The sequence below is a fragment of the Olea europaea genome, chromosome 17, assembly GCF_002742605.1.
Source record: "Olea europaea var. sylvestris chromosome 17, O_europaea_v1, whole genome shotgun sequence".
NCBI lineage: Eukaryota > Viridiplantae > Streptophyta > Magnoliopsida > Lamiales > Oleaceae > Olea > Olea europaea.
The window spans coordinates 4,485,979-4,499,657 of NC_036253.1; the positions used below are offsets into that span (position 1 = coordinate 4,485,979).

General features: G+C 34.8%; 3 protein-coding genes across 3 annotated transcripts; 2 read left to right on the forward strand and 1 right to left on the reverse strand.

The window, feature by feature from the left end:
* Positions 1–577: 577 nt before the first annotated feature.
* Positions 578–3,215, forward strand: LOC111366105 (40S ribosomal protein S3-3-like). The gene is made up of 6 exons (XM_022986761.1): positions 578–769; positions 863–1,010; positions 1,161–1,332; positions 2,473–2,527; positions 2,615–2,746; positions 2,868–3,215. The coding sequence occupies exons 1-6, from the start codon at positions 740–742 to the stop codon at positions 3,042–3,044; spliced, it is 714 nt and encodes a 237-aa protein (XP_022842529.1). The 5' UTR covers positions 578–739; the 3' UTR covers positions 3,045–3,215.
* A 1,785-nt stretch (positions 3,216–5,000) lies between these two features.
* LOC111365542 (RING-H2 finger protein ATL52-like) lies at positions 5,001–5,516 on the forward strand. Its single transcript, XM_022986098.1, has one exon. It carries the CDS (start codon positions 5,001–5,003, stop codon positions 5,514–5,516), a length of 516 nt encoding a protein of 171 aa, XP_022841866.1.
* A 929-nt stretch (positions 5,517–6,445) lies between these two features.
* On the reverse strand, positions 6,446–10,048 carry LOC111366106 (vacuolar protein sorting-associated protein 2 homolog 1). The gene is made up of 5 exons (XM_022986762.1): positions 9,626–10,048; positions 8,252–8,382; positions 7,740–7,844; positions 6,885–7,145; positions 6,446–6,790 (listed from the first exon to the last, which is right to left on the reverse strand). Exons 1-5 carry the CDS (start codon positions 9,660–9,662, stop codon positions 6,653–6,655), a joined length of 672 nt encoding a protein of 223 aa, XP_022842530.1. The 5' UTR covers positions 9,663–10,048; the 3' UTR covers positions 6,446–6,652.
* Between the last annotated feature and the right edge of the window lie 3,631 nt (positions 10,049–13,679).

Consider the following 13,679-nt stretch of genomic DNA (forward strand, 5'->3'; position numbering starts at 1 on the left):
GGAGGTTTAGGGATGGATATTTGGGTGTTGGTGACCAATTATATTGCGGTCGGTGGGTTGGGGTATGTTTCTGACCAACTATTTGATTAGTTTTTTATCAACTATTTAATTGTGACATAAAAATTCGATAATTTGTGACTGAGAAATAATACGTGACCAACTAATTTTATAATTTATGATCGTTAAATAATTTGTGACTTATAAAATTTGTGATTTATGTCGATAAATAAATTGTAATCTATAAAACTTTTATTTTATGATCGAAAAATAATTTGTGACCAATTAATTTGATAATATATGATTAATAAATAAGTTGTGAACTATAAATATTAATAGTGACAATTAATGTTATAATTGTGACCTAAATATATTTAATTAATAAAATATTTTTAATTATTCACTTATCACCTGATTTTTGAAATTTTAAATTTATTCTCTGAGTTTTGAATTAGCCTGTACTTTACTCTGAAAATATAAAATTTTCCCATATAATAAAACATAAAATGGTTCCGGATGATCATTGGGCCCAGATTTAAGCCTGATAACCAATGAATATGGAACCATTAAAATCCCAAAGAACCCAATAGCCAAACCCTATAGCTTCAACTGCAAATATATCACATGAACTTCAGGAACAAAATCCTGATCTGCATTTAGGGTTTACGCTTCACTGAGTACATACTTCATTTACAAGCCCTCAGATCTCTAACTCTCTCTTTTTTCGGCGTGTAAACCCAAAATGGCGACTCAGATGAGCAAGAAGCGCAAGGTTCCCCTCCGATCACATCTATGCGTACAGCAGTTATGTATGGATGAGCGTTTATTGTTGTAATTGATTGATTTTTTGAATTTGGTATTGCAGTTTGTTGCTGATGGAGTGTTCTTTGCGGAACTGAACGAGGTGCTGACACGTGAGCTGGCAGAGGATGGATACTCTGGTGTGGAAGTTAGGGTAACTCCTATGAGGACTGAGATCATCATACGCGCAACTCGCACTCAGAATGTTCTCGGTGATTCCCCATTCCCACGTTTTGTTGTTTTTTTGTTAGCAATTGATATTCTGTTTTAGCTCATTTAATTCGCCATTTTTTTATGGCAAGATATGTAATTTTTGTTCAGTTTTAGAATTTCTATAAAAAAATTTGTTTTATTTACAATAGGTGAGAAAGGTAGGAGGATTCGGGAGTTGACTTCGGTGGTACAGAAGAGGTTCAAATTTCCAGAGAACAGTGTGGAGTTGTATGCTGAGAAAGTTAACAACAGGGGGCTTTGTGCCATTGCTCAGGCCGAGTCTCTCAGATACAAGCTTCTCGGGGGCCTGGCTGTCAGGAGGTAATCAATCGGTTCCTTCCTTAATTATTTCTTGGTTGGGAGTGTCATCAGGGACTTAAAAATAACTAATGGACATATCATCGATGAAATTCTTGTAATTATAATGATCTTCTCGTTACTTCATAATTTAAATTCCCATTCATGTGTAAGAGTTTTTTATTGTGTAAAATAACATTGTACAATTGTTCATTTACATGGTGTTGAGCGAATGAAACAATTTGAAGCTTATCTCATCTTGTTTTGGTGTGCTTGACTATCGATATTAAATTGTTTGGCTAATTATGTTGTTTTTGCTTTTCCTGGAAAATTAACTTGTTTCTAGAGGTCATTAGCTGGTTATGAGATGCTATTATAATTACTGGTACGTCATCAACAAAGCAAATTGGTGCTTCTATACCAATTTTGTGTTGGATGTTGACTAGAAGAAAGTCTTCCTTATGACATCTTATCTTCATGAATTGTGTTTGTGTTCATGCAGTTACGTCGGGAGGACATATGCAAAAGAATAATGTAAATGTATTATTAGAACTCTTTTAGTTCTCTAAACTCTAAAGATGCAATGGTTTCATTCCTTACGACACTCATGATAAGGAGTTGTTCTTTGATCATTTTGTTCATGTGAATATATTATGTTAGTCGATTAACCTGTCATCTATAAAGCAAATGGGTTGCTCGGTGCCTTGTTTGTGTCGGAAGATGGCTATTTGATTTGTGTATTATTTCAATGTCATTTGTGAAATTAAATCACCAAATGATGCAAGTCTTTTTCCAACTTCCTTTCCATTTTAAAATAACTCTGGCCTGCCAGGACACTATTCTTGCTTGGTGTTCTTTGGATTCTGGAGTTTTGATATTTGTTGCAGCTATCAACGCTTATCTCTTAGGCTCATCTCCAACTAAAGTTAGTAGGAACACTGCATACCGTTTGATTGCAACTTGTACATTTTCTCCAAAATCATTTACACAAGTTCAATGTATGAGCATCTCTAGAACTTCTCCATCTTTAAAATTTAAGGAATTTATGTTGAAATGAAGAAAATAAATTACAAAGATTTGCCTCATTCGTGAAGATTCAAGCACTCTTTTTACATGGAAACCTCCTTCAACTACAGCATCTCATATTATACTGGCTTTCCTCAGGGCCTGCTATGGTGTTTTGAGATATATTATCGAGAATGGAGCTAAGGGTTGCGAGGTATGCTCCTCGACAATGGTTCTTGATTTTAATTCATTAGGTTGAGTCTAAACACTAACATAATTGCCTAATCTCTACTTAAAATAGGTCATTGTTAGTGGAAAGTTGAGGGCTCAACGTGCCAAATCAATGAAGTTCAAAGATGGCTATATGATATCTTCTGGTCAGCCGGTGAAAGAGTACATTGACTCTGCTGTCAGACATGTTCTCCTTAGACAGGTTTGTTTCACTATCTTGCCTTTTTGTTTTCAAAGAAGCAGCAGCATTATTCAGAATTCTGTTCCACTCACTGTCTTCTTTGTTCTGGGTTTGCCAACTTCGAATGTGGTGGTTTATTTAGGGAGTACTTGGAATTAAAGTGAAGATCATGCTTGATTGGGACCCCAAGGGAAAGCAGGGTCCAATGACTCCTCTTCCAGATCAAGTCACAATTCATCCTCCAAAGGAAGAAGAGTACATTAGGCCATCTACTGCACCGGTGGCAACGGAAATTGAAGTGGCTGCAGGAGGAATGTAGATCATCTATTTGAAATGTTCTTTTAGATCAATATTTATTTTACATTTCTGGATTCCTTTTGGCTGATCGTTTTGAGAGATGAGTTCAGTAGAAACATGCGCTCGGGCACTTTAGCAAGTTTTGTTCGGCTTTGACTATGGAATTTAATTAAAATTTAAAATTCAAGCCCAAGCTCTAGTATCCAAACAGAAAACGCAAAATTTACTTCTCAGTGACACTAATGGAGGAATCCACGGTGGACTAATGGGATTATATTCAAAACTTGAAGGGCTGCTTTGATGTTTAAGCTGAAACTTGTGAACTATTTATAGAAATACGTAATCAGAGATGAATTGAAATATTGTAGTATTTTATAAACGTGTAGTGATTATGATTTCTAAAGTTTTAAATTTCATTTAATATTTACCATAACTCCGATCTTAAAACTCTCTTTAATTGAATGGAAAATGATATGGCTGTACAAAATATAAAATTGTTGGAGTCAGTATCTTTACTCAAACCGGTTAAAAATGGGATTGTAAAGTAAATTTTATTGGACTAACAAGAGACATGTTTTGATTGCTCGTGGAGTTTAGTACAATCTCAATTTTGGGCATATGACCATACTATTGAGGCCTCATAATTTTGTGTATCATTGATACGACACAATTCGTGGGTTTTTTCTACCGGTATCATTTCAAGTTAAGAAAGATATCTAATCCATGTATGGTATAGTTAAAAATCAAATTTTTAGCAGATTATGATAAAAATTGGAATAATTCCCTTAGCATCGGAATTGTTCACAGGCACCTTACGGACAATGTGTTGGCTACACTTTGTTGTGTGCGTGTTTTTTGGCTAAAGATAAAGGAAACTATCAAGCAGAAGTTTGTATAAATACTGTGAACCATATTTTGTACATCAAACACAACTCTAAAAGTCGATTAAGCCCCTGTTTGTTAATGCACCCCAATAGTTGAGAAACAATGGCAAATTTGTTGTAGATTTTATTCATTTCCTTGGCCAATCATATCATTTGTATCACCATGGAATTGCAAGTGTGGATGAGGTTGACACTCAGTAATATAAACATGGCCTTCTGCATAAGCTGTAAATCTTTTTTAAGTGTTTCCCTCACAAAAGGGTATTCTATTACTTTGTTTCTTGATATATGAAAGGGATTGGGTAAATTAGAGCTTTTGTGCAAGTGAATAACTATTAGTAAGCCCATCCGGGTACAGGGAGATCACCTCTTTGTATAAAAATATTATATTGATTCTTATGTATTTTGCCCTATGAGGCCAGCTGAGTAATTTTTTTCATGCCTCTTGATCATACATTCTTCAAAATATTACTATTAAAAACATTGTTTTTCTCCAATAATGACCATCAAATAGAAACTTAAATGTTTAGCTTTATTGGGTTCATCAGTTCTTCGTAAAATAATGTTTGATTTCATAATTGAAATTTAAACCTATTTTTTGATCAGGTTGTCTAACGGTTCTAATTTGACTGGGGGTCACTTTCAAAATTAATTTAGCCCGTCATTAATTAGATTAATTCAGACCTTATGTTATTAATCATGATAATTAAATGACATCAACGGGTCAATGAACTATGCAAACACAAGTAATAAATCAAACAAAAAGAGTGCATTGTAAGACGGAAAAAACTTCTTGTCCAAGGCCTTGGACGGACAAGGGGTCAAATGGCGCCCCTCTATAGGTTGGGGGGCATGTGGCTCTAGACGTGTAGCACATCTCTTCTGAGATTGGAAACCCCTGACGTGACTTTTATCATCTCAATTCAATTTTAATATTTATAAAAGTTTTGTCTTCTTTTCATATTGATAAATCCACATATTACTTACAAATTTATTTGCTATAAAATTACAAGTTGATAGAAACATAAACCTCTCATTGAATTCTGCCATTTCCATAACAAAAATAAGAACCCAACATATCCCAGTATCCCACTATGGGAGAGCCTCTAAGCCCCTATATGCAACCACCACCACTACCAAAATCAAACTCGCCGGTTTTGTATTATGGCGTTTATGTCATTGGGATAGCTGCAATTGTTCTTGTAGCCTACAACCTCATCATCATAAAATGGTGCACAGATCATTCCAACATCAGGCCAAGACATGGAATAAGTCATGGCCACGAAACTACCTCGTCACCAAGATTCGGTGACACAAGGATGAACTCAATGACAAGCTTCAAGTACAGGAAACATGGACTAGAACAAGATCAAGGTAACATTTATGAATGTGTGGTGTGCTTATCGGTATTTGAAGAAGGTGAAGATGTAAGAAAGCTGCCCAGATGCCAGCATTCCTTTCATGCACCTTGTATAGATATGTGGCTCTACTCTCACTCCGACTGTCCACTTTGTCGTTCCCTGGTTGAGAAACCGATTCCTCATCGGAATATTCCTGGCTCTCCATCGGAGTATTCTCGTGAAGGATTGCTACAAGCAGGCACAGTATAGTAGGGTTTTCTTTTCTTCCTTTTTCTCGAGTCCTCAATAGTTTACAAAAGAAAATCTGGGGGGATTGAAAAGAAGGGTTACCAACTTTTTGGCAGCCAATAATAATGCAACTTTGGCAGTTGAAATTACTAGGATTTAGTTGATTTTTATCTTCCATGGTAATATTAACCTAATGGAAAGGCTAAAAAAGAACTATGTAATCGACTCTAAATTTATTGAGAACTAGGCTTAGTTTGCCACTCTTTTGCATAATCAAAAGATTTTATATGTTATGCTTGTGCGCGATAAATAACATATCACGGCCCTTGACCTGAATAAGGTTCAGGAATTCCACGTCTTCAACTACCATCAGACTGGACAAGATACCAAGTTGCATATATCTGCCCCTGCATGCCCCAATATGCACACTATAGAATCACCTTACCTAAAAACTTAGAATCAAAGAGAACACAGTTAGTGTCTGTTTGACTCTCGTTAGTTTATTTTATGGTTTGCTATAGGATTATTTTCAACTATGTATTCACACAATAAAATATTTTGCATGTATACCAAAAACTTTTCCATAATTTTTAACGTCGCATTCTCCTAAAAATACTATTCTAAACTCATTTTTTTCCCCAATTAATGAGAATCAAACAAGCTCTTATTTACTTAAATTATAAAATTTTCAACGAAAGACCTCCCACGCACAATTTTCATAAATTGGCAATGGCAAGAAAATGAACTTGGTGTGTATGCACCTTACATCACATTGAATTATCCATCCAAAAAATCAAGCTAATTTAAATAGGGAAAAACTTATTTATCCGAAGCTTTATCTGCAACATACACAGCCCATGAGAAAAACCTGCAAATGCTCACGTGCACATCTACCAAACATGCAGTCACTCACAAGGCAAGCACGGTAAGTTAAAGATAGATAGCACCTATTAGAGTTTCAAATCATACTACTGACAAAACAAATTTAATTCCCCATTTTACATGTGAGTTCATGTTTAAGACACTGTAAAAGGTAAAAGAGGCATTAATTGTACTCAAATTGAGACATACAGCCAAATCATAGGTAATAGGATCTTCACAATGTTACAAGCCACATAAAATGCTTTTGTGCTAGATTATTTCTATTTTACAAGTAACTACATCTTTCTCAAATTGTCTAACCTGGACTGCAGGTCATTGTCTATCCCACCATCATCATTTCCTGTTGCTTCAGCTTGTTGAACCTTATTCTTTGCAGCTGGGGCAGCTACAGCGGAGGAGGGTGCATTAACAAGCTGCATTAATTTGAGTATGAATTCATCAGCTTGTAGAAGAGAACCACGATGTAATCAAGTTTAAAAATGGATAATCAAAAGTGGGAAAATGTACCTCAGAATTAATGTCAATTCCAATCTCATCAAGAACTTGATTCACCAACTCTTCTGTCTCCTCTTCTTCCTCGTCTCCTTCCAAAGCATCATCAATCGCATCTCCCATGACTTCACTAGTAAGTTCCATCTTCTCATTCTGCCTCTCAAATTCTTGCATTATTTTCTGCAAGTTCGGCAAATTCATCTGCCTGTTCATTTGGCCCATTGCCTTCGTGACACCTTTCATTGCCTCCCCCATTGCTTGTGTAGATTTCAATGTCTGAAAAGTGCAACTATAGTTAATGAAACAACAAAAAAAGGACAACTTAAGACACGAGAAGTTGGTACTGAAAATGACTCAATAGTCAGACATAACACTGCACAATAAACTTAATCTCTTATCATCAATCCTTTTGCTGAATTATGAACAGAAAATAATCCAATTTTGGTCCAAAAGGAACTAAAAGCAGAATCATTGCCAGCATATCAAGCCACGGAAACCAATTGCATTATACAAAACTAGTCAGATGAAGAACTATGACATAGTTTGCGGGGTATTATCCCTATGATTTTTGGTACTGATCCAATTACTCTCAAACTTATGTACCCATGTGTTGATAATTGTCCCTATGTCAGTCATTAGCAAGACCTATGTTTGTGACCAAATACTCAAATTCAAACCTTCTAAAATCAAAAACCAAATTCATAAAACACAACATGCAAGAGGACTCAAGTGACTCATGGAAGAGATGATCCTGCACGTGAACCTCTAAATGATGCAGACAAAACAATAAGGCATCTGGATAACATCCAAATTTAAGCTGCCATGGGATTTCCCAAATAAGGGAACTATGAGAATCAAATCAACACATACCTGGATTCTGAGGGACACGCCTTGTAGTTGAGACTTGAGCTTGTAAAATTTTTCTATCTGATGTCTTGTCCTGATAAGATCTTTGGCCATCACCTTGACAGCTCCCTGCAACAAAACCACATGAAATCAAACCTTCCTTTGAGTACTAGACTCAAAGCTAGTTATATTTGGAGGTAGACTTAAACCTACCTCCCTGATTTAGCTATCATAGAGATTGCCTTCAGTTAAACTAAACTTTTTCAAACAACAAGATTTAGTTGAAAGGTTGGAATCACAAAATGGCAGCAAAATAACAATGTCTCGTGAAGATAGAAAAATTTAACTAAACTAAATGGCTTCATGGGAGCAGCCTGGGCATGAATACAACAACAACAACAACAAAAAAATGACAGGACCTAGGAAGGAAATAGATAGTTATACAATGTAAGAATCAGCAAGGACATAATATAGAGAAAACAACTTGTATAATATAAGAATCAGCAAGGACATATAATCTAGAGAAAACAACTTACCATTTGTCCTTGCTTTGCACTTTTTTTAATCTCCACAATCAGTTTCTTTTCTTGTGCTTGTAAACCTTGTCTCTCCCTCTCAATTTCCCGGATGGATTTATCAAGCATCCTCTTATTCTCCCGCAGGAGCTCTGAAAAATAGTGAAGAATTTCAAATGAGAAAGTGGTTTATTAATCATGATACATACATTCCAAAATACCATCTAGCCTCAATTATGATCAGCATGATTAATATGCCAACTCATTCATAATATCAAAATTAATGTAGTCATATAGAATGGAAAACAGTGATGTGACTCGCTTAAATAACAACCAACTATTTACATTTAGAATGCATGAACTCCAAAAGAGAAGTTTTAAGCCATAACTGAGAATGGAGAAGACATCCTCACATTGATCTGCAGAAGCATGAGGATAGTGGGTGGGGAAAATGGGATACAAATTTATTTGCTATCTCGCTTTAAAAAAACTGGTCGGATATATCCTGGTATGGAAGGTTCACCTTTCTTAGTTTTTAATGAAATTTTAGCTAAAACAGATCCTGCAGAAACTTTTCTTGTTCAATGAAATTTTGTTCATTTCTTATATTGAACTCCTACTGTTTTCATAAACACAAGTATTTATATGTTCTTTATAATACCAGCTTGAGTGTTGAGACAACAAAAATGTTCATGTAAAATGCCAAAAGAAGTTTGCGGTGTCATCAATCCCATCACAAGGCATAAGAGTCTCATTGGGAGGAAATGAGGTGTTACGGTATTTCAGTGTAAAGGAAATATTTGCTGCTACAATATGGTACATATTATTGAGCTAGGAAATGGTTAACACAGGTCATCAATTATCATTAAGAAAAACTTATATTTGCAAATACTATAGCTTCTTAACAAGATAGCCACGTTTTATCACAAAAGAAACCATCTACTCAATACTATAAATTGTGCTTCATTCTTCATAATCTTCTCATACAGGATAACATTTGACCCAACAAAGAGAATTCTATAACAGGAAAAAAAAAATCCCTAAATTCGATGATATGGCAACATCAGAAATTTTACAGCAAAATGACCGTCCTTTAATCCAAATCTTCTTTACCCACTGATAAACAGATTGCTCAAATCCCTATTTATTATATTCGACAAACTACCCAGACTTCGTAATTCAATCAGATCGAAAATATTGAACAAAAATAAAAACATTCAGAAATAAAAATACACAAAGTTCAAAGAAAGCAGAAGAAAAAAGCTTCTACTTGCAACTATACTGCCTTAATTCTTGTAAATAACCACAATACAATCCACAAACCGTCAAATTAAATTCAATTCAGCAGATGAAGTAAAGAAATAAAAATTGATAAACAGATATGCAGAAACATACCTGCGGGAGTCTTTTTCTTGCCGAACAGGAAACTCATGACGATCCAAGGATTACTTCCGCAAAACAATCAAACAATAGGCCAAACACTTTTGTTTCTTTCACTTCTCTCTCTGAAACAAAAAATATCTAATTTCTGCGTACAATTTGAATATGAAGATCTCTGAATTTATATTTCAATTATTAAAATACTGATTAGGAAATACGGATAATAATCTTTGATAGATTTGACTTTACTTTATCCTTCTGAAACGCGGAATAGTGGTTGGGGAATGCGCGTCGAAGCGGAGAAGAATGGCGCATGTTTGCCCGATCTCAAAAGTCACTTATTACTTATTTTATGTGAAGTAACTTTTTCACTAAGATATGGCAAGTGGCAACTAACAATTTTAGCACTGTTCTCTTATTATTTTACTTTCCGCGAGCCTTTCATTTTTCCTCCAAAATAACCAGAGTTGCCTTATGAAATAAATTGACACAATTTCTACATTGATACTAGTTCTTTTTGTCATTCTTGATAGAATTCGAGTATCATATTAAGGTTCGATTCATAGTCGAGAATTCATGTTCAGATTTTTAAATATTATATACAATAATATAAAACGTTTCTAAATGTTGACCTTATTAAGCACTAGGAGATATGTACCCAAAAAATATTATTTGATTATTAGTGTTTCAATGGTTGGAATTTTGTTGTTTAAACAAATCTTGACATTTTGAGTAAATTTTACTAATAGATCAAAGTCATTTTACGGTTAAATTTTGTTATAAAGGTTGATTTTATCTTGCTTGATCCGTATTTTATTTTTTCATTTAAGAAGTATGAATGGTGATTTCTATTAAAAGGACAGTAAGTAATGACTAGTGGATCTTCAAAACATATATGAGAAAGAGTTTATAGTTTTGTCTTTGAACGATTTCTAGTTTAGCACATGTTTGGTATAGATTCATTAAAATTTATTATTTTTATATTCATTTTCATCTATACATTTCACAATAAAATAATTTTATACTTGAATCAATAACTTTTATCTATTTTTAACGACATATTCTTCAAAAAAATCAATTTTCACAAAATCTATTCTAAAAAATTCTATATCAGACTGTTGGGGAATACACCGATTATGTACTGTTGGGTATTTTTTGGTAAGTGATACCCAAATCCCCTAGGCAATGATGAAAATCGAGGCCCGTTTAACTTCATAGGCTATAAGCCTAATATTGAAGAACATATTAGACCCACACCACAATTGATGTAACCCAATTGTGTTGGGTATTTGGAGGAAATCAGCCCATTAGACTAGATGCTCAATACCCGACTATGGAGATAAATGAAATCACAAAAGATAGAATTGGTTGCAAATAATTATCTCGTGATAATTATCCTATCCCTACTGTTTCTGTTGGACTCGAATTTAAACTTCCCTGTTATCTTGGAGATTTGATTTCCCTCGTGATAATATACAAGAGTTTTAATATATCCAAACACTCAACCAATTTGAAATAAAGAGAGAAGCTGGCTGCCTTCTTCTTCCAAGCGTGAGAACTTTTCTTCCTTCTCTATGAAAACCGAAGTCGACCTTTGTGGTGTGCCTTTTCTTCTTCGTGAATGAAAAAGTCTCCCAATTGAAGTTACCTTTGTGGTGTTGGGTCGAAGATTTCTAAGCCGAATTAAAAAGGGGGATTTCGTTTCATTTTCTTCCATTACATTTTAGTTCACTGCTTCATTTTTGGTTTCTTGAATTCCATTACATTTATTTTGATTTAATCCTTCATTAACCTTTGTTGTGTGGTTGCAGGTTGGATTAAAACAACAAATTGGTATCAGAGCATGGTGGTGGTGGAATTCAGACCAAAAACCGGCCAGAAAACTGAAGGAGAAGAAAACCCGTTCGAAAATTTTTGAAAAACCCGAGGCTAAAAACTCCAATTCCGGCCAAACCACTAACCATCCGGGAAAACTGAGGCCAGGCCCATAACCAGCAGGTGGAGGCGGTCCTGGTGGTGGTGGTGATTTTTTCCGGCGGCGGCGCGTGGAGATTTCGGTGGAGGCGCGTGGCGGCGCGTGGAGCTAATTCTGGCGAAACTGTCTTCAGGCAGTTTGTTCCTCTTGTCATTTCTAACATTTTTCGTGTTGGAAGTTTTCTGTTTCAGGTTACGTAGAAAAAGTTGGACGATTTTGCCCTTGGTGGTCGCTGGTCCGATCTGCAGTACATTTACTGAATTACTTTAGGCCAAGATTGCGGTCCTAAAGCAGTAAATTCGCATCTCTCGTAGCTTACGGACTCAGAAAAGTCCGCTCTGGTAAATTGGCTGAAACTTTTAAATTATCGCAATAGCAGATCATCGTGTGGGGTGATCATTAGGATTGGGGGTTGTCATTGCTTGGCAACCATTGCTTGATGCTAGAATCTAGGATTACTTGCCAATATTTGTTTAATTTCTAAGTGAAATTATTTATTGTGTTTAGAATTTGTTGAATGTTGTTGCGTTTTAAATCTCATATTATTTAGACTTGTATCCGGACTCCTATTCTAGTTTCTTCCCTTGACCTGAGAACGTGATTCTCACAGAATCCCGGGGTTCTAGAAATAGAGTATTATTGTGAAACCATAGGATTTCTTGTTACTTTGTGTAATCTGTGTGACCTGTGATCTTTTACATATCGAAGTTTGTGTTCTGTGCATTTTTGAGTAAGATGTTGACACATCACTTTGAGTTGGGTGTCTTTAATGGTAAAGGAGATTTTTCAATTTGGCAACAGAAAATGAAAGGCATTCTTGTTCAACAAAAAGTTTCTAAAGCAATTGATGATTCTTTTCCTGCAACTTTGACTGATGAAGAAAAAGAAAATTTGGATGAATTGGTATATACTTCTATAATTTTACACTTGTCTGATGCGGTATTAAGAAAAGTTGGTAAATTAAAATCAGCTCAAGAACTTTGGGAAAAATTGGAGGAACTTTATGTTTCTAAGTCCACTCCAAACAAACTTTTTCTACTTGAAAGCTTTTTTAGTTTCAAAATTGATTCTTCAAAAGATTTGGATGACAATTTAGATATTTTCAATAAACTTGTGCAAGATATCAATAACTGTGGTGAAAAAGTATCTGAAGAATATAAGGCTATCATTTTGTTAAATGCTATACCTGATACTTATAGAGAGGTTAAAAGTGCTATTAAATACGAGAGAGATACTTTAACACCTGAAATTGTCATAGACTCGTTAAGAAGTAAAGATATGGAATTGCGAGCCGAAAGAGTCGAGAGAAAAAGTGGTGAGGCTCATATGATGAGAGATAGGTCTCAGTCTAGAACTCATGATAACCAAAGTGGATACGCATTCGGTAGTAAAAAGAAGAGTAGAAGTTTATCTAGGTCAAAAGGTAAATCTAAAGGTAGAAAATGCTATGGGTGCGGTAAAACTGGACATTTTATTAAAGATTGTTATGTTGAGAAAAACAAACAAAAAGAAAAGGTTCACGATGAGGCAAATGTTATTACTTCGTTTGATGAATGTTGTGAAGTATATGTGTTATTGAACTCTGAACCTACTGAAGTAAATCTGACTGTGAAATCACATTTAAATGAATGGATACTTGATTCTGGTGCATCGTTTCATGTTTCATCACATAAAACTTGGTTTGAAAACTTGCAAGAATCTGAAAGTGGACATGCTATTCTGTGCAATAATCATGCATATAAAATTGCTGGAATTGGTGATATCACGTTAAAATTTGACACTGGTAATGTGCTTAAATTACATGGAGTTAGATATATTCCAAAAATGGCTAGGAATCTTATTTCAGTAGGAGCATTAGAAACTGATGGTTTTTCTGGTAAAATTGGAAACAACATACTGAAAATGATTAAGGGTGCTCTTGTCACATGTAAAGGTATTAAAAGAAATGGTATTTATGTGACTGCTGCTGAAATTATTAAAAATTCATCTTCCTCTATAAATTTGACCAACAAAGATGACACACACAAGTGGCACAATAGATTAGCTCACATAAGTATTAAAGGACTTAAACTGCTAAATGATAAAGGTGTATTT